This window comes from Eretmochelys imbricata, chromosome 6, assembly GCF_965152235.1.
Source record: "Eretmochelys imbricata isolate rEreImb1 chromosome 6, rEreImb1.hap1, whole genome shotgun sequence".
Classification (NCBI taxonomy): domain Eukaryota; kingdom Metazoa; phylum Chordata; order Testudines; family Cheloniidae; genus Eretmochelys; species Eretmochelys imbricata.
This window is the reverse complement of record NC_135577.1, coordinates 108,428,883-108,449,882: the sequence shown is the minus strand read 5'-3', so window position 1 is coordinate 108,449,882 and position 21,000 is coordinate 108,428,883. Positions and strand designations below refer to the sequence as shown.

At 39.9% G+C, this 21,000-nt stretch overlaps 1 protein-coding gene across 4 annotated transcripts in view; it reads left to right on the top strand.

The window, feature by feature from the left end:
• The window catches only part of BCL11B (BCL11 transcription factor B), a 101,951-nt gene that overhangs the window by 32,745 nt on the left and 48,206 nt on the right, over positions 1-21,000 (top strand). For 2 of the 4 annotated variants that reach the window (XM_077819346.1, XM_077819345.1), the window contains exon 3: positions 12,631-12,846. The exons of the other annotated variants lie outside the window; for them this stretch is intronic. In XM_077819346.1, the coding sequence (XP_077675472.1) occupies positions 12,631-12,846 (216 nt within the window). The remainder of the gene's footprint in view (positions 1-12,630; positions 12,847-21,000) is intronic. 4 annotated transcript variants of the gene reach the window in all.

The window sequence follows — 21,000 nt, the reverse complement described above, 5'->3', positions numbered from 1 at the left end:
TCCTTCTTGATACAGTAAATCATTTTGGCTTCAGTTTCAGACAGACATACTAAGAAAGGGCCTGATTTGGCTGTACTCACAGTGGGACTACTTGCAGAGTAAGATACTACTCAAAATGAGTAAATGAGGTAGAATCAGGCCCAAAGAGAATATAATTACAGCGGCATGTCCTGTGGTCAAATGGTTCTTGCTTTCTCAAGGCTGAATTTGCTGTTATCCTTCTGCACCGGTGGTGAGGAACAAGGGTTGTTTCTTGATTGTGCTACTCTTTTACCTTCCCAGATGGAATTTGATCATCCAGTCTTCATTTAGTCAACATTCCTAAAGAGTCTGCTGCTGCTCTGATTGAAGCACTGGGCAAAACTATAATTGATTAATTTATATAACACCAGGATTGGGTGCAAAATTTGTAACACACGGCTTCCTTTTGCAAATAAAATTTGATTCATTCCTCGATTATTTCACCTTTTAAAATCCCTATAATAGTCTTTTCCTGCTTTTTTTATCCACCTTAGATGGCTAATCAAAACCAACCTGCTTGGTTAATTTTCTGGAATACTTTCTGTTCATGTATCGTTTTGTTACTTATTCAGATTTTTTGGCTGACCACTGAATTGAGAATTAAGTTTGAGATCCTGCTATTGACTTTTAAAATCCTCAGGAGTCTTATAGCTTTGTGGATTGTGTCAAATTTCCTGTTGGTCACTTTACCCACTTCATTTGTACATTCAAGGTATCAAACTTTGGGACATTTTAGGTCCTCACTAGTGGAGTTTTCTTCCCAGAGAGGTCCACAAATCAAAGTCCACCCTTATTTTTTAAATCTATATTGAATATTTTCCTGCTAACTACTTGCCACTCTTTGCTATGTTTTAGTTTGCTTATGTGAAATGTCATGGTGATTGTGAGTAGTGTTTATACACGGGGGAAAATTGTGGTTACAGATTTGTATGTAAAAAGTCAGGAAAAGCAAAAGTGAAATTGCTAGTAGTGTAATTAACTCATCCACATTGTACGTGTGTGCAATTTTTGAAGACTAGAGGGGGTATAAAATGTATAGCTTAATATCCACATTATAAATACTGGGTAAGTTAACATTGCTGTTAGCAGGAGACTAACTGGAAAAAGAAATACGTGGTACTCTCCCAAACTTTGCTCACAAACCAAGCCCTGCCCATATGCTAAGTTGCAGCCCTTGTAGATATCAATTACAGAAGATAGCACAGATCTTCTTGTGTATGTTCTCTACATACAGTGATATGAGCTGATCGTCCTCCCTCCACTTTCTTGAGTCAACAGTGAAACAGCTGACATTGTTGATACTTAAACTGTTGTCATTAGTCTTCAGAGTTAACAGCTGCAGAGGTGAATAGGGGCAGTTCACAGCTCTCAGAGCTAGTGTTTCACAATGTCTGTAGCCTCAGACAAACAGCACTTCATTGATTTACATCCCATTCACAGCAGAAAGTTTTCTTTGCAACTCTAATGGCTAGAGAATTATTTATTTATTTTAAAGGAGGCTTGGATTCTGGAGCACCAGTTGGTATCGTTCAGACCATGAACAGGTCCAGTTCCACCCCAGCCATGAGCACCTTAACATTTCCATTTCCTTTGTGCCCATTCATGGCTTTAACATTGCATCAATATAGGGTTAAACATTACATTCCCTTGGTTTCTTCTAAGCCAAAAAGAAAGAAGGAGGGGACAGAAAAAAAGAGACAGAATACCATAACTTTCTGCTCTTGTTCATTCCTTTCATTCTTTTGTTGGTCCTCTCGTCTCTCTTTGCCTCTCCCTTCTTGCTCCGGCCTTCCTTTCTCCTTGGTCTCACTCTCTCTGTGCATTTCCCACCACCACATTTCTTGTTCCGCAGGTCTCCTTAGATTCACCATAATAAGAAAACCACTTTTGAGACCAGGCAGCTAGAGAGCTGCTTAAGCCCCACTACAGTCTAATTCTGCCACCAGGGTTTTTCATTGGTGAGGGGTGATTTGTGGGGGCAGATGAAAAAGTGGGGTAGAGGAGAAAGGAAAAAAGGGGTGAGAATAGAATGGGGACAAATTTAGGGGCAGTTGGTGGGAGGAACTTGTCCAAGCTGCAAATTCCTTCTGCTTTCTTCTCTAGGGCCAAATTCTGCATGAGGATGCTTGTGTGCACTGAAATACAAGCAGCTGAGAACAAAATTTGGTCCCAAATGGACAAGTTCAGAAGCCAAATGGTCAGCATAATTGACCACTGGTTAGTCCAGGCTCCTGTCCTGCTTACCCATGTCCCTTCGTTTTTGCATCTTAAAATGACAAGAGCTATACGAGCTATCTATCTATCTATCTATCTATCTATCTATCTATCTATCTATCTATCTATCTATCTATCTATCTATCATGTATATGTGTGTGTGTATGTCTGTATCTATATATATACTGTGTGTGTGTGTATCTTTGTATTTTTGCCCACATGCAGCCCTGATTTCACCCCCTAATTCCCTTCATTAATTCCAGGATCGGTTAAATTGCTCTGATCACCTATTGGGGCGATATGTTTTAATACTATGATTATATCAGGAATATTTGCTGAATATTCAGGACTAAAAATTTAAATCCCCACAAGGATTTGTATAACCATTGAAACTCCTCAGGACTTAATTATGAGAGCTGGGGAATGAAATCAGGGGAATATTCATGCACTGTTTATTGTCAATCCTGTATTTTTTTTTAAAAAAAAAAACTTCCACAATCGGAGTGATTATTATTATTTATTACTTTATTTCAGTAGCACCTAGAGGCGCCAGCTGAGATCAGGGCGCCATTGTGCTAGACACTGTACGTGCACGTAGTAAAAGACCCTGAAGAGGTTACAGTCTGAATAGACAAGACAGACAAAGGATGGGAGGGGAAACAGAAGCAGAGAGAGGTGAAGTGACTTGCCCAAGGTCACAGGAGGTTAGTGGTAGAACTGGGAGTAGATCCCTACTATCCTGACTCCCAGTCCAATACTTGCTTTACTGGACCACACTAGCTCAAATGAGAAATGATTTTGATGTCCTGTTTGTTAATGCTAGATACTTTAGGCCTGATTCTGCCCTCATTTCCCCTCCCTTCCCTTCCCTTCCTTTCCTCGTGTCGCTCCCTGATATTTAATACACCCCTATAGAAATGTAGGCAGCTACCAATGATGCAAACACGCTTGTCTTGAGGAGGAGGGAGCATGGTTTAATTTGGACCATAATAGTTTTGGGTTTTGGTGAGTAATTCTTTTCGTATATTTAATGGGGGGGGTGAATTTAAAATAACAAATATTGGTTTATTTCTTAATTATTTTGCATTTAAACTCTGAGTGATTAAAAAAATAACAAAGATAAATGAGCAGGTTTGGTTCAATGACCCAGCCGTGACATTAGACAAAGTAGAGTGTAAAGTCTTTGACCTGATTCTCTAGCCATGTCTATTGACCAGGTAACAGGCATGAGATCTAGAGTGTGTTTTATATGGATACTGATGAGTGGCATACAAAATACGCACCGTGACATCAGTTGTTGCCAAATAGTGGGACAAATAACAATTAACATACCTGTCTTCTAAAGGGCAGGTTTTGGCACTCCATAAGCAATCTTCAGGGATATTAGGGGTCACCTGTGAAAATTCAGATGGTTTGTTGGGTAAGTAAAAATATCCTCATCCTACTCTTTAAACATGAACACCCAGAATAGGACACACAAGTATATGGATGATCAAAAACATAGATATGTACACAGAAAGAGGATTTGCATGCACAAAACGGATATTTAGGCATTTAGTAACCTTACATGGGGTGTTTTAAGCTCAGTTTATTTATGTTTGTGAAGTGCTTCCAGAGCCTTGTATGGAAGGCATTAGTGAAATGAAAGTTGTTTATTATTATTATTATTATTAATTTATTTATTTATTTATTTTATTATAGCATCTGACTACTACTAGGACCCTACAACTTGCATGCACAATTTGGGGCTCTTAAATTTAGAGAGTGATTATAAAAACATGACCCTAATACTTTTCACGTTGACTCCTTGTACTGAATGTGTGTATTCAGCTGATCCACTGAAAGATCATTTTCTGTCCAGAAGTGAGTAAATAGGGACTTTAAAATGCCTTTTAAAGACAGCTTAAGTAAATCTTTGCCTTACATATAAATATGTGTTCTTATGATAGAGCATAAAAGCTCCAAAGACAGAGCTGCAAAGGAACTGATTGTGTGAGCTGTTAGTTGCTTCCAAGGCACTTAAAAAAAAAATACTGCTGTTAAAACAAAACCAAGGAATTGCATAGACAAAAGACAATGTTTACATTGTGTTAAGGATCTGACATAAACTAACAAAAGTCAGGAAGTGTAAAGCTGAGGTCACATTCACTCTTTTTAACCAGCTCTGTTGTGCTTAACCACTGCAGCATATATGTTATGTAACATAATACTTCAGACTCCTACAAATGCTTAGCCACAACAGGGCATGTTAGGAAGAGCTTGGCATTGTTCAGAAGACAAAAGTCTCAGCTATAACTTTGCATTTCCTGAATGACAATGTTTAACCTTAACTTTTTTACATTTAGGCTTTTTTCCCCCTTACAGTGCTTAAATAATAGATATTTTTTGTCTCTATAAAAATGGATCAGCTATGGGAGAAAATCCCATCAAATCCATTCTGCCTTTTTAGAAAGACTTGTCTGTGGCAATTTTGTGCAATTTGTGGCTTCATCCTTGTTCTTTTTTTTTTTTTAAATAGCATTGAAATGATACAGTTTGAAGAAATCAGCTAATTCTTCAATGATTCCTAGAATATGTTTTTTAGATTTTAAAATATGGGAATAATTAACCTCAGATTGTAAAAATCTGCAGAAAAGCCAAACAGGCCTGTGTAACCCTGGGATCTAATAACAAAGAAGGTGAGTCCGATTTCCGCTGTCTTAAGAGAGACCCAAGGAATGATGACCTACATGCCTTGTCCCTGGAGCAGCAGTTAGAGCTCAGCTATCTGGTGCTCAGTTAAGGTGGCACTCAACTTATCTGGTATTTGAAATTTCAAAACAGTGGATGTTGTTGGCTGTTAATTAGATGTATTTTCACTGCAAAATGATTTTGGCAGTTAATACTGCTGTTATGTGCTTCAGTGTGAATCCTTAGTGGAGCTATTAAAGTGTGAGAGCCTGAATTTACCAGACATTTTATAAAACTGCTGGCTTTTTGTAGCATTGTTCATAAACCCTGTGGGGAGGCAAGGACCTTTCTCACTTGGAGAATGCTGCCTGCATATTTCCTACCAACTGATTAGTTGGTTGGGACCTTCTTGAACTCCTCTTTGCCGCCGGGCTCCCAAGGATGCACACTGTTCCTTACCTGGTACGTTTTTTTGTTTCCAGACTATGGCCACACCCAAGGATGGACTTTGTAGCATAGGGACCACACATAATACTATAGGGCTTGGTTTGGTTAGCAAAGCACCCTCGGTTCCTGCCTGAGTTATATACAATAAGGTGAGGGCTTTCCACATTTTGTAAGTGCTGAGCACTATGCAGGAACAGACACCTAAAAAGCAATGCCCCAGAACAGACAGGGGAGTTATTCTGTATTTTCCGATCAGTTTGTAACCAGAAAACTCCCAACCTTTTCCAGGGTAGATTTGACAAAATTGACTCGCACTTAATAAGCAAACAGTACATTTAATTATGGGGATATTCCCCCCCCCAGTCTTACTCTATGGTTGTTTTCCCCCTTATAATTTAAAATAAAGTGGCTGGTACAATATTGAGTCAATGAAAAGAAACTGGATTTTATTTTTTTTCTTTATTTGCTTGAATTTGAATTGGGTTATCTGCCTATCTTGTTTATGAAATTTTGTGCTGTCTTTGCTGCACAGACTGTGACTCCCAAATCTTCCACAGCTCCATTTCCATATTCCTGCGTGCTTGTTCTTTGTTAATCACTTGGCAAGCGCTTATTTGAATATTAAAAATTTCTTTAATCATCAAAGGCAGGAGCACAGCTTCATGAATATTCATATTTTTTTCCTCCTCAGACTGGATTCTAGTTCATTACCCTGCAGTAAAGCCAAACAGTCATCAATCGCGCTCATTACAGCCGCTGGCGTTTTGATTGGCTGCCTGCTGCTGGTAGCTTTCTCCCTCCCTCTGCCCCCCACCTCTCCTCTTCCCTTCTCTATGAGCTGTCGTGTACCTGCCAACAACAACAACAAAAAAATATCAACAGTGCAAGAATAAATTTCTCTAGTTGAAAAACAACTTTGCAAACTTGTCAAACAGTTCTCGTCACTTTTTTCTGTTTTACCCCCTCCCCCCAAAAAAAAATTAGAAGGGAGAAACTTGAGCTTTAGAGATGAATATTTGTCAAGAGAGTTGACGTAAGTTTCATTTGCATAATGACTTTGTACTTCTGCATTAATAAAATTTGCATATGAAGCCATGTTAATTACTCCTGATCATGCTTTTTGCATTCATGCATAGTAATTTTCTCCGACTTGTGAGAATTAATGTCTTGGCATGGTGGGGAGGGAGAAAGAGGGGGAGTTAGGGTACTGTCAAGTTTCTGTGCCAGTGTCCCTCACTCACACACTTTCTCCTTCATGCTCACAACGTCGCTGTTCTTCTGTGACTCATTTATGCATTATCAGTTGGAATCCTTGGGATAAAGAAACGTATCTATTCAAAGGGAAGCCTCGTTTGCCAAAAAAAAAAAAACAAAAAAACCCACGCAGAACACCCGTCCTTTACAACATTGCATTTCATATTTGTAGATAAAGTTTAGCTGGAGAAAGAATAATATAAGTCAGGCGGTGTGTGAATCTGAATAATCACAAATTGTTGTGTGCACTTTGTCTTGAAAGGTGGCGTGGCTGGGGTGTCCGTACCCCTGAGTGTTTGTGTGTGAACATGCCTCTCTGTGTGGGTGTATGCATGCGCGTGTGCGTGTGTACATGTTTTATGTGTGTATCTGCATATACTCTTCTGTGTGTGTGAGAAAGGGGTATTTGCCTCTCTGTGTGTACATGCCGTGGCATGTGTGTTACCACTGAAAAAGATTAGAGCCTCTATGTAAACCTCAGTACTGTACGTGCTCTGTGTGTGTGCTTGCTTCCTTGTGCCTGTGTGTGTCCCTATGTCTGTGTGTGCGCTACTATTCATATGTGTGCCTTTGTATGTGTGTGAGAGAGAAAATCCATGGTTAAGAGATTATAATACTAGGTGGAAAAGGTCCATATTGTAATATGTAACACAGATGAAACAACTCGTTTTAGGAAAGGCTTTCAGATCAGCGGGAGAGATTATCAAATAGATTCTCGTTGCACTGTCGGATGTGTCTGGCTCATGGCTGCTGCATGGTAAATACAGAATACCAGACTTCTCAGAAATAGCTGCAGGAGTGTACCTGAACACAATGGGATGGTGCAAAGATGGGTTTGCAACCTACACTCTGAATTTCCTGCTTGGGACTGACATCTGCCATTATTTTAAGAGCTTTTTTATATAATGTAACTGAATCTGTCTGACTGCCTATCGAGCTGTTTACCTGGACACGTGGGTACAGAGAAGCAAGTATGTACATACAGAGGCACGCATGCACTTGGAAGAAAGGCTTAAACAAATGTACACACACAAAAACGTACAGGCAAACACAACACACCAAGAAAGGAATATAAACATACACACATATATACATGCACATTGATCACAATATAATACATAAAATAAGATCTCTCTTAATTTGTTGGCTGTCTTAAAAACTCTGATACATTACATTCCAAGGGTAGGCTACAATTCCACCCTTGTACCACTCTGTTGTGCTTGGGTACTGTTCTGCAGATGTGTCTGAGAGAATTCGGTTTTTTCATATACAATACAGTATGTCCAGTAGTGCCTAGGCAAGGTGAGAGGAACAATGAAAGGATAACATTTATGCTGGGGTTGTGACTTTCCAGGGTTTTATCATTGTCAGCAAGATCCTTACACTCATTTCAATTTTGGGGGATTATATTTAATTTAACTTAATTTCTTATACTCTTAGACTCAAAGGTCAGAAGGGACCATCATGATTATCTAGTCTTACTTCCTGCACATGGCAGGCCACAGAACCGCACCCGCCTGCTCCAGTAATAGATCCCTAACCTCTGGCTGAGTTACTGAAATCCTCAAATCATGATAAAAAACTTGAAGTTATGGAAAATCCACAATTTACACTAATTTAAACTTGCCCCATGCTGCAGAGGAAGGCAAAAACCCTCCAGGATCTCTGCCAATCTGACCTTGGGGAAAATTCCTTCCTCACCCCGAATATGGTGATCAGTTAGACGCTGAACATGCGGGCAAGACGCACCAGCCAGATACCTGGGAAAATTATCTGTAGTAATTCTTCTTTGTAAATGTAAAATTAGTGGGGAACAAAAATGACTCTCAGATGTATCTGGGAGTCTATTCAACAGTGATATATATGCAATGTAGAGCCTTTTTAAAGTGTAAGGAAAAATGTCTCCTCTCCCATATGCACTGGACATCTTTTATCCGGACTGTGATCTCTCTATGCCTGCTTCACACTATTCTACGTGCAAAACTCCCATTGACATCAATGGGAGCTACACATGCAGAATGAGTAGAAAATATGCTATAGAGATCTGCAGTGCAGGTGAGTGATTCTCCCATACTGATTGCAGAGGAGAATTATGCCTCAAACATCTAGGCAGGGATATATAAAATACACTAAAACAATTAGATCAATTTTTCTAAAGTAGTTTCTAAAATTGCACCCACTTTTTCTTTACATCCAGGCTTCCTTGAGCCCAGATTGTGCAGTCTGGGTGTCTAGATTTCTAAGTACAGTATCTGATTTTCATGTGTAAATGTGATTTCCTCATCCTAGTTTGAGTTTTTTATATGTACAAAACTTGGATGTGAAGAAGCCTGGACACAGTTTGACAGGCCAGTTATGGACTGGGCACTTGTCAGATTTTAGTCCAGAGCCTGCAAACCTACACGTTAGTGTGATTGGGCCAATCTGGAAGTCTCTACTTTGTTTCCACTCTGTCCCCATTCTGGCAAAATCTTGCAGTGATGAATGAGACAATTCTAGCTCTTAGTTACACTGGTGTCAATCCAGAGTAACTCCAAACCATTCATTGAAGCTACTCCAGAATTATAATAGTGTGATTGGGAGCAGAATTTATCTCAGTGGGAGATTTGCTGAAGTAAAGAATGGGTAAATGCTGAGTATCTGATCTTTTGAAATAGGAGGGAGTTCATAGATTTTTTAAGGCCAAAATGGACCATTTTGATCATCCAGTCTGAGCTCCTGGATAACCCTGGCCATAGAATTCAAGCCAGTGATTCCTGCATTGAGACCTGTAACTTGTGGCTGAGTTGAGAATGATCAGTATCTCACACCACTGTTTTAAAAGGGCAGATTTCTGCTTTTCTTGAATATGTTTATATTTAAAGCAGTTAAACTGATGAGCAGTTACCCTATCTTTGTTTTCATCTTTAAAACACTCCTTACTCTAGGGCTGCCTGGTACTCACTGAAAATGGGTTGGATGTGCAAAACCCAGACACATCCTTTATGTACTTATTGGGGTGCTGCTGGGCACCAGCTCCACAATTTATACAACCAGAAGGAAGCTTTGTTTGTTTAAAAAAATGCACTAATTTTCTCTGGCCACTTCCCTTGAACCCAATGGATGAGGTCTCTCTGCGAGTTTATTTTCCAGGCACTTTGCATTTGCCAAGGTGCCACCTTGTCTGATCCTCAGATGCTTCAGAAAGTTATTAAAAATGAAGGGAGCAGTGAGAAAAAAGATGGCACCACCTGGTCTGTAACTGCTGACAGAGGAAGGCATGACCTTGTGCTGGTCTGTAAGCCCTGGGAGTTTTCCTCTCTCACAGCACCAATCTGTGCAGTAGTGGCATTTAAGACCTGCCATGGTTGTGGTTTATTGTTTATTGCTTCTCCCTTCTTTACTTGCTCTTTGCCCCACTTTTGCTTTTTGCACCTGTTAGGAGTGTCCTTTTTGATACTTCATTTCCTTCTCTTACTAGAGCAGGACACCTTGGACTAGAACTTGGACTCAGTGTGCCTATCTGAGGGCTGTATTGCGTCTTTTCATGATCCTGAGGGCTGTGGCTAAATGGAGCAGCTTGCAGCCATCCTGATCCTTAACAGAGAGTTGTGGTCCGTTGAGATTTTAGGAAAGACTGCTGTGCTTCGTTTTGATCCCAACATTTGGGTCATGCTGCATGCTGGGATCTGTGCTCCCTGCAGGTCTCCCCCCCGTATTAAAGCTGAGTTCACCCACAGGTAATATAGAATTCTGTAGGCCCATATGGCCCATAGACAGAACTTTGGCCACCCCTAGACTCCCTTGTAAGCTTTGGTTCTGTTGAAAGGTGTAAGTGATTGGAGTACACGTGACCTGAACTCCTTCTGTATGTCCCAGTCTGTCTCTTAGAAACGTTATGGTGCAAACATTGTGGTGCCGCACATGGATAGTTGGAGGTTGCAATATAATTTTGAATATTAATGTCCAATAGCCACCCTGTGTACTCAGATGTCAAGCCCACAACTCTTCCCACAACACACAAGTTCCCCAGTAACCAGGTGGCTGAACCAGGCCAGCAGAGTGCCAACCTAATTCATTATACTATTTTTTAAAAATAAAAGTGCAATTATTCAATAGCTTTAGGATGCCTTCCCCCGTTCGCAGGTCTTTATTGCTCTATAAAAATGCTTCCCTTATTATTGAACTTTAAAATTACAATGAAGCGGCCCCTATGTGTGTATGTCTGACATCTGTTTCTTTTTGCCTGGCACACAGTCATACTCAGAATGTAGTACAGATACAATGGTTATCTTTACCTGTTTTTGAAGCATTTGCAGTGAGATCAAACAGTTCCAAAAAAATGCCCCATGAGCCGCAGAGATGGCTTCTATTTAAAAGCAGTCCTTGTAAAAGAGCACAAATTTTATCCTTGATGCTTGGAGCTCAAGTATTTACACAGGGAATTTAGATTCTTCACTTGTGGTTTTGGCAAAAGCTTCACACAAATGTTTTGCACTGGTGGTCTCTTAGCCATTTAAGATAAACGGCAAAATCAAATGCAGTCCTTGCAGACTAACACTCTGGATGCTGTGCCAAGGATGAAGTATCCCTATTTGCCTCACATGTGTAACTGTCAGATCAACATGTAGGCATAGTTTTCGAACTGGGACTCTTGAGATGGAGAGGATGCATTATAACATGCTGCTTCTAATGTTATAGGGCTTGTGGCAAAATAGTTCTTGATGCCCGGGTGTGTATATGTTTATGCATGTACTTGCATGCACAGACAGAGTTGTCACCATTAAAACAAAATAGGTACAGCGTTTGCCAAAAGATACCCTACAATTAACACACTTGTTTCCTGATCTAAATGTAGGGGAAAACCTGTGGTTTCCGAGGTACCACTGTGAGGTAATTGTTGGCAAATGCCAGCTTTTGAACGGTGACCACTGCACCACATAGCTTTATTTAGAAGCTACCCTGGATTAGTTACAACTCCTTGTTGAGTAATTAAATAAAAGTCATGGCTTTAAATAAATATAGCGCCAGATCTTCTGTTGGAGTATTTGTGTAATTCCATTGACTTCAGTGGAATTATACTGATTTACAGTAGTGTGTGTGTGTGTGTGAGTCTGCATGTACATTTGTGCATAGGTATGTGTGTGTATACACATATTTTAAGATTTTTATTTTCTTTTTTTAAGTCATAGGGCTCCTTTCTGACTAGTGCCTGGAGAAGAGAGGGTTTCCAGGGAAGCAGGAGAGGATTCTAAACACAGCTTAAATAGCAGAAGATTTCTAGATGCGTTAAAAATAAATAACACAGTTTGAGGCTACAATATCGTTTTTCAGCTATTAGGAAAAAGGTTGTTTCATTCTTTATAGGCTTGATAGGGAAACAGAATACACAAATGGGGCATGCAAAATGCGTAACTGGCTGCAGCTCAAATGGGAAGGAAGCACAGTGGCCCATGAATGCTTTATTCTGGGAGCTTGATTTCTGGCACCTCTGTGAAACCATTTGAGCTGTAAGTCGCTGCACTTTGTCTGCGCTGGTGGGTTGATCGTGTTTCAGCAGCAGCTCGGCAGAAAGCCTACCCAGTTTTGTGTCAGTTAAATGCATTAACACGCCATAAAACAAGAATCCCCCTTTTGATTCGGTCCCTAAGCACGTGCTGGTGGGTCTGGTAACCGCCTCCAGTTCTCATCTGCACCATCTTTGACCTTCTCTAGCTTCCCTCACCGGTCACCTCATCCCCTTTCGATGTCTCCCTCCCTTGGGCCCCTCCAGTCTGAGTTTGTTTTCAGAAAATTGCCTGTAGCAACCTGTGGTTTTGTAGTTCTTCAGGACACTTGCCTGCCCATTCCCCCAGCCTGGCTTCTCCTCCCTGGCTTTCCAACGAGCCACAACGGTCTCAGCCTGACATATAAATTAGTTAACTAAAAGTATGTAGCGAGTTAGGCCTAGTTGCCCTCCGCCCCTCCTGTTTTCCCTGATGATGCCTTCTCTGTCCCTTCAAACTTAGATCCGACTGACAGTTTTTTCTATTGTTTTTTCTCCAGGGCCGTCCAGGCCTGCAAAGCTGCCGGGGGCTCCCATAGCTGCCTCCTCCCACCCTCACACATCAGTGATCACGTCACCTCTCCGCGCACTGGCCTCTCTCCCGCCCTGCCTTAGCCTGCCCTGCTGTGGTGCACGTGCAGTCTCAGTTGGCGGGACTCAGACTGAGACTCAGACTGAGACTTCAGGCACATTTGGATGTCATTGTCAGTTGTCAGGTAATAGAAACCTTTTTTTTTTTGCTATCTGAAGGTCAGTAGTGCTGCCAAGTGATGTCATCTGTACTGTGGGAGAGTCGTCTTTGCTGGGTTGTGTGGGGGAGGCAGTGAAAATGTAAACATTCCCTCATCACTGAGGTCGGGGAGTGGGAAAAGGGGTGTGAGTCCATTCCTCCCCTTCCTCCCCTGCCCCCCATTTACCCACTTTCAGATATCACCACCAGCTGCTGCTGGTCTGTTTATGCCACATTGTGAGCAAATGTCTGAGAATCCTTACATAATGTGATACCCTGGTATCAAGATTTCATCTCTCTGGGCTGTTTATTTTAAGCTTAATTGGATAACATTTAACATCTGAGGTCTTTTTTTCCTAATCATTTGTATTAAGGGCTTTCCTCAGAGTCCATGTGCATGCAGGATGTATGTGCTCCATGCACTTTTTCTCCTTGGCTTTTGAGAAAATGTTCCTCATTAACTTTTTTTTGTCTTCATTTTTTAAACCCTGAGTCTTGTCACTGCCATGAAGGAAAGGCAATGTGGAGATTAGTGGAACCCAGGTTGCCAGGGAGGACTCTGACATGTGACTGACTGAAGAGTTGATGCCTGACCCTGCCATTTCAGACACCGGGATCTCTTTGAAATCAATGGGTGTTCAGAGTGCAGCTTAGTTGAGGGGTCAGGCCTGTAGTGAATTTAGGGGGTTAGAGGTGAAAATGGGAAGGGCCTAAAAGAAAATTCAGCTAAGGCAAAATCCTAAAGTGCTTAGACAGGAAAAACTCCCGTGTGTGCCAAATTCTGCAGTCCCTATTCGGACAAACTTACTTGGAGTTTCACAGAATAATGCTGAGTAAATACTGCATAAGGACTGCAGAATTTGGACAGTCAGGACGGACTGAGCAGAGTGAGAAGTGAGTAAAGCCTTCAAGAGTTGGCCCCTATGACCTCTTGGAAGGGCCAGCATAAGCTTGCTCACATACAGCTTTTCGTTGTAGCATGTGCAGATAAAACCCTACCAGAGTATAACAGTGACTATATATCAAGACAGGGTCCCTATGGTTCAGTTTCTTTGGAAAATACCTGATTGTATTTCCTTAAATGTCTGCGGTCTTCCACTGGGCGATACTGGGGCTGAGGGAGAAAGTTAGGAACTTCAGATTTCATGTGATGAACAGATCAAAAGTTTTGCAAGTGTTTTAAACCTTGAGTCTTGAAGGATGAAGAGTTCTCAAGAGGAGGTTTAAAAATACACAACAGAACCTCCAAGAGCCTGATCCAAAGCTTGAAGTCCATGAAAAGACTCCAGTTGACTTCAGTGGATGCTGGATTGGGTCCATTGTGCAGTCAGTTTTCATACATCAACTTTGTTCTAAGCACAAACTCTCTATAACCAGCATGATATGTTGCACAGTGCAAAGCATTCAAATAATGTCTGCCAGCGATACGTGAAGTTGCACTATATCCAAGTTCCCTATAAGCAGGTTGCTTTCTCAGTGGGGTTGATTCTCCACTCTGTTCATATGGCTTCACTTCATTGGCTTCAGTGGACTGACATTGCCATAAAGCTAATATAGTCAAGCCCTTATAAACAATTAACACACTATGTGAAGGTAGGCAGTTTTCCTCCTGTAACTAGTAAAACATATTGGAGGTGAGCTCATATTGTCTGTTCCCCTCTCTTTTTTTTTAATATAGAATAGACCCGGGTGTCTTTGATATGTAGGTAGTTGTAACAATGAACTGATACCCTTATTCCCTATTGCTTCTAAAACAAACATAGACAGTTAATGGAGAGAGAAGAAAGTAAAACTAAAAATAGAAAAGGAAGGAAGGACTAACTCATTACAGCACGTTGGAACACAAGGCTTTTCTATTTTACGTTCTTGCATTTTATAGTTGTGCGCTGTTAGTGTTTGGAATGATCTATTTGCTAAAAGAGTGATGCCAGCTTTGTGGGGAGATAGACCTGTTATCATGGCTTCCTATAATTACTGCTGCAGTCTATGGCACTTAGAGAATAGGTTATATCAAAGCACACGCTAAGTGTTTATGACAGTAGTTGGTCAAGTTCTGCTTGAAAGAAGCATTTTCTTCCCTTGGACAGGAGGCGCATATCTACTTAACCCTTTATTGTCTTCCATGTATAACACTGAGAACATAGAGCAAGGTCTTTCTTACACCCAAAATGTTTTGTGGAAATGAAACTTTGTGTTGACTGTATAATAATACCAGTGATGATCTCAATTTATTTTCTTTCCTCTTAAGAAAACCATTTACACTGGAGAGTCACTTACTCCAGCTTTAGGGATCTGCTTGTGTCCCTGACTCGATTAACTCTTTATTCTGTCAGCTTTGTTTCTGTTTCCGAGGAATTGTTTCATTCTTTGAACAAAAGCCATTAACATTTCCCTCCTCTCTCCTTCCTCCTCCATTTCTTACCTTTTTGTATTTTTCAGCTCTTGCTTAAATGCATAGTAAGGACCTCACATTTTTCAGTGTAGCCTCAACATCTCTAAATCTGAGGACAAGCAGTTGCAGGTGCATCTGTAGGCACGTAGTATCTCTGATTGTCACTCACAAGTCAGGTCCTTAGGAGTCTGTTTAATTTGTGGTGGCATACCTGAGTTGTTGGCTGCATATGGGCATCCACATGTCAAAGCTGCTGTTGAAAATTTGGTCCTAGATATGATTTCTCTTGTACACAAGACACTGTTAAGTTGTGCAAATGGGAATTCATCCTGCATCATCTCGGACTGTTTGTGCTCTTTAGAAATTTTGATGCTGATAATATTCAAAGTAGTCAGTAATAACCGCAACAAATGGATGCTATGGAAGTTCTGCTGTGGTGTGTGCTGGGCCACTTCTTGGTTACTAGTTGCATATTCTGTTACGCTTTTGTTAATTTTTTTGTGTCTAAGTCAACACAGGATGTAGAATTAGCCAGTTAGAGCTTACATATTAAAATATTATTATTTTAATATCTACACATATCACTGTTGCAGTGTCTTTTGTGCCTCAGAAGCTTCTGTCTGTTGAATTGGGCTCTCTTGTTTTAAACGTTTTTAGTGCCTATTTAATTAGAAGTTGGAACAGAGTCATGAAATTCACAGGGTTGTGTAGCTTGGATCTAAAACATAAATGGGCACAAAATTCACTTTGCTTTGTGTCTTGCCAGATCAGAGTGCTTTTTTTAATCTTTTTTATTTTGTTTAAATCAATTCTGACAGCTTAGCTTAACTGTAAAATACATAACAAAGACATGCAAATGATTATTGAGTGACATAATTGTATGTAAAAATATATGTATGTTTGTGTATACTGATGCTCTGGAAAACTTTCACTGAAGCCATTTTTCACAATACATCTTTACTATAAATACAGGTGTCTTTTTCAAGATCTGATTTATTAATATTATACTCTGAGGCTGAGATTTTCAAAGAGGCCTATGAAACTGGGATGCTCAATTCCCATTAAAATAAAAGAGAAATGGGCTATGAAAATCTCAGCCCGAGAGTACATGACATTATATGACATACTGTAGAAACACAAAAAGTCCCTGCCCTGAAGATGGTACAGTCCAAAGGCGCTATAAATGGAATTGCAGTTGGTACATTGAAAGGCACATTGAAACAACATGGGTCTCTAATTTACCCATTATACTTGTGTTATTATGGGCCTGATCTAAATCCATTGGCACTGGCCCTGTGAGCATGGGTTTTATATACGTATATAAAAATAATTAAATCTATCTATCTATATCTAATCAATCAGTGAAACAGCTTCCTTCCCACACAGACATATCTATAAGGAGGTAGAAAGCTATTGTAATACTTCAGTTGCATATTTAAAAACAGTAAGTGGGCATTGACAGCAGTGATAAACGGGAAGAACTGTGAGGTTCAAGATCTAACACAGAGGAGCCATGGGGCCCTAGATCACATGGTTAGAACAATTTCCTGTTAATTCAAGGCATTCGCCATATTAGTCATTAAGACATTCTAATAATTACCCAGTAATCTTGTAAAGTTAACATCAATTTACTTTGCTACTAAAATTTTGCTCACTGTATTATTTAACTAGTCTGTTGTTTTCTTGGCATGGGTTAAAGTGACAATAAAGTTAAAAGAACTAGCTGTAAGCAAATAATAGGTTTTAACAGTAGAATATTTTTTCCTCCTTTAGTTATATATCACTATTCATTTTGTGTTGGTTTATAATCCGAGTCGGCCAATGAGAAGTGCTAGAAAAGACCACACTGCTGTAAAAAGCTTGATGCAATTAATACAGTCTGTCTAGAAAGCAATATTATTTCAAAAACTTTTATGTTAATGATATGGTATGTGTTCTGCACGTTTCATACTAGAACAAGAAGCAAGCTTTTGTTTCATATCAGACTGGGTTTTATTAACACTGGAAGATCAATGGAAAACAAAACAATAATCAGAATGGAGAATGCAAACTCATCCTGCAAAAGCCTCCTCACTCATCAAGTCCCAGGACGATGGCTGATATGTTACTCCTCCCCCTCTTACTGAGTGGAATCTGAAAAAAAAAACCCATCCAAATTAGACTTCAGATCTACTTCCCCCCCCTTTTTCTTTGGAGAGGAGAAAGAGGAGTTGGACTGTGTGTGTGAATGCAGACAAAGAGCTACAGCTACATTAAAATCATTTGCAAATGTTTCTTCTCATTATACTGTGAAAAAAAAAGATTCACGCAAGAGTAGAACTGACTAAAATTTGTGCTCCAAAGAGACGTCTCTATTAGTCACTGATAAGTTATATTTATTTACTTATTTTAATGAAATATTTAATGCATTTTGAAGAATTTACTTCATGCAGTGTTTAAAGTATGCACTATCTATCTATCTGTCTATCTCATATCCAGTCACAAACTAGACCTCAACATAAACCTATATTTAATACATGGTATGTTGATCAAGAGATGAACAGGAGACTATAAAACAGCAAAGAGGCAGCTAAAATTAGGGCGCTTCACAGGGCAGTGGTGCTGGCAATATAAGTGAGGCTTAGGCTTTGTTCTAGAAAGACACCCTATCAGTATAACTTAGTAAGTCCTAATTATGTAAAGTTAAAAACCAGCGGGGCAAAAGGGGTATTTAAAGTTGCTTAAAACTAGATGCCTGCAATTTCCAGACATCCAAGGAAAAAGACAGGTGCTTAATTGCAATATTAATGGGTGGAACTGGATCCAGTAATCTCAAGACAAAGGGGTTCAAGGAAACATTGCCTACCGTAGAAACAATGGCTCCAACATTTAGAGAGTTAACGGGATTGCATACCACTACACCAAGCCCGAGAGTCTGAATTCTTCAAACGTTCCAAATGTAGAGCTAAATCAAAGAATTCTGTTTCAAATCCATACAAGATGTTGCTGTTTTTCTCCTCTGACAGGAGAAGCATTTGGAAGTGCAGTTTCTTTCTTTTTTTATAGCTGTCTTAAAAAGGAGTTTGGACGTTTAGCACAGCTGGTGCTCATTACATTATGCACTATCAATAAAATAGCATGTGTAATTAATTTTTAATGCAGTGCTAGATGCAGTGCTTTAAAGCAGTTACTGTATGGGGAGAGCTGACATCGGTCACCGACATCAGAAATATTAAAATAGAGGGCTAGATTTTGCATTTTTAAAGGGTGTGTGTGTGTGTGTGTGTGAGTGAGTGGGGAAGGGCTAATTATTAACCAGCAGTTCTCTGGCCATGATTAAATTTAAAAATATTGCAACAAGATAGATGGAGGTGTTTTTTAATTTATTTATGGGAATGGATGAATTTCCCATTACTGAGGGGCTCACTGTATGGTAAATGATGGCTTGTTTAGGAAAAAATGTTTTCAGAGCAGGTAAACACCATTAGGCTAAGCAGTAAGTTTGGTGGATTTGTATTTTTTAGTGACCGGTCTTTGTTAAATCCTGACCATAGCTTGTCAGTATCAAATGAGAAGCCTACTGAAAAAGGCAAAGTGGGATGTGAGGTTAAACGAAACTAAAGGAGACACATTAGAGTTCCTTCAGACCCCTTTTTTAAAAAAGAGTTCTTTCTTGTGGCATCTTATCGGTCACAATAAAAATAAACTCCAAATTTCTTCTCTTGAATCATTTCATATTTGGGAGCAAGGTCAGTTTGAATGAGAGTAAGTAGAAGGATTAGGAAGCAGCACCTTTGATGGGGGAGCTGCTGCTGCTCTGACAAAGGACCCACTCACAAACAACCCCATTTACACTTCTGCTTTTTTCTCTGCAAATTGGGGCTCATGCCATACTTTTCAGGAGGCCCAAAATAAAAAGAGGACGCCCCTACTAATAGGAATGTATAGGTGAATACATAGCTGCACACAGAAATCATATCAGAAAACACCTCTACTGCCAGTAGCAAGAGCAGACGTATTTTTCTAGTTGAAATATTGTGCACATTCTTACTCAACAAAGAAGGGATCCACTTTATTTTGCAGCAGGAGCAACAGGGTAACTACTGCAGATAATTTGTGCTGTAAGATCAACCGTTTGATGGCACTACCTTCCCCCTACCTCTCCACTCTTTCCCTAAATGCAGCCAGTCTCTTCGTAAACACTTCATAAAAAAATGTTAAAAACATGAAGAGTGGAAGGCTTGTGTGAAACAATAATCTGTTAGGAAATGAAGGATCAAATTAGGATTCGCACTGCCTGTCTGAATTCACTGGGCTTGCCTTTTGGCTGTGCAGTGCACAGGGATTTTTTTTTTTTTTTAAAGCACTGAGATTTTTAGACACACAATACGTAGATGTTTGCAATTATTCTTTATTTCCCTCAGTAAAATCCCATTCATTTGTATGTAGCATATGCCAAACCGTTTGCTTGCATTGCTTCACCTGGCATGTGTAGCACTGAGTTATTCTGTCCCTTCAGAAATGTTTTCTGTCATTGCTTTTCTTGGCACTTTCGATTTGATGTGTGTGTGTGTGTAAGGAAATGTGCTAACTAGGCTTTTCAGACTCAGTGAGGAGGATTAGTGTCTTGTGTGTAGACATATCTCTCACAATCAAGGGCAGGTAGTCTAATCTAGGAAATATCATTTCGATAAATGTTATCAAGCCTGCACCGTTTGGCCTACAAACCAGTGTGAAAAGCATTGGTAAGTGTACATTTCTTTGTGAACCTTTTAGTTTTTTAAAGGAGCTGTGCCAGATTGCCCACTGCAGTATCACAGCATAACTCCATTGAAGTCAAAGGAGTTTATTGAGTTACCCATTGCACTTCTTTTGATAGAAAAATGACTGCGTACATATTTGAAGCATACATTTTTGCTTTCTTCTTTATTTGCTCTATGGTTTCCATACATTTTTTGTAACACATAAGTGTATCTAGTACACCGGAGTGTGGCATGTCCCTTATGTAATCGTCTTCTTTCTGCCCTGTGGATGTTGTTGTTCTTGTTTTGTTTTGTTTTTTTTAACCAATGTCCTTGCCTGTGTACTAAAGACAAGGCCATTCACCATAGCAAGGACTGGGGAAGGAAGGTCTGATGAATCAGTAAAATGTGTACTTGGAAAAATCCCACATAGAGAAGGCTTTCATTTTTTATGAATTCAGCTGTAAGAGTCAGAGGTCCTGGGACTTTTGGAATGAGGTTAATGCAGGCGCTGAGTGAGTATCTGAGGAGACAGGGCATTTGGAATCTTTCCATAAAACTGTACTTCTAAAATTATTCTTTGCTAATAAGAACCTAAGGAATCCGTGGGTAGAGAGAAGTCAATGTATACAACACACCTGCTCCCTTTAGGTTTGTTTAAACACCACTTCCTTATTTTGGGCCATATCCCACTTGATTACTCACATAAACAGTCCTGGTGGCTTGTAAGGGGAGCGGGATTGGGCCCTTTGTCTTTTTGTCCTTCAATCTCACTCTTTCTGTATGGGTGGTTGACTTTTTAACTTTCATAATATTGACAGATTATTTTGTTTTCTTTGTCTGTGTCTTGAATTGCTTGCTTTGAGTGGTTATAATTCTTTCAGAACACAAATGGTCCATTTTAGCATGGAACTGCTCCTTTAACCTATTTTTATAAAGCACTCCAAAGATGATTCAGTGCTCACAAAAACATACCCTTGCCTTTTGTTTATTTCCTGGGTTTCAGTAAGCCTCTAAGTCATTCACC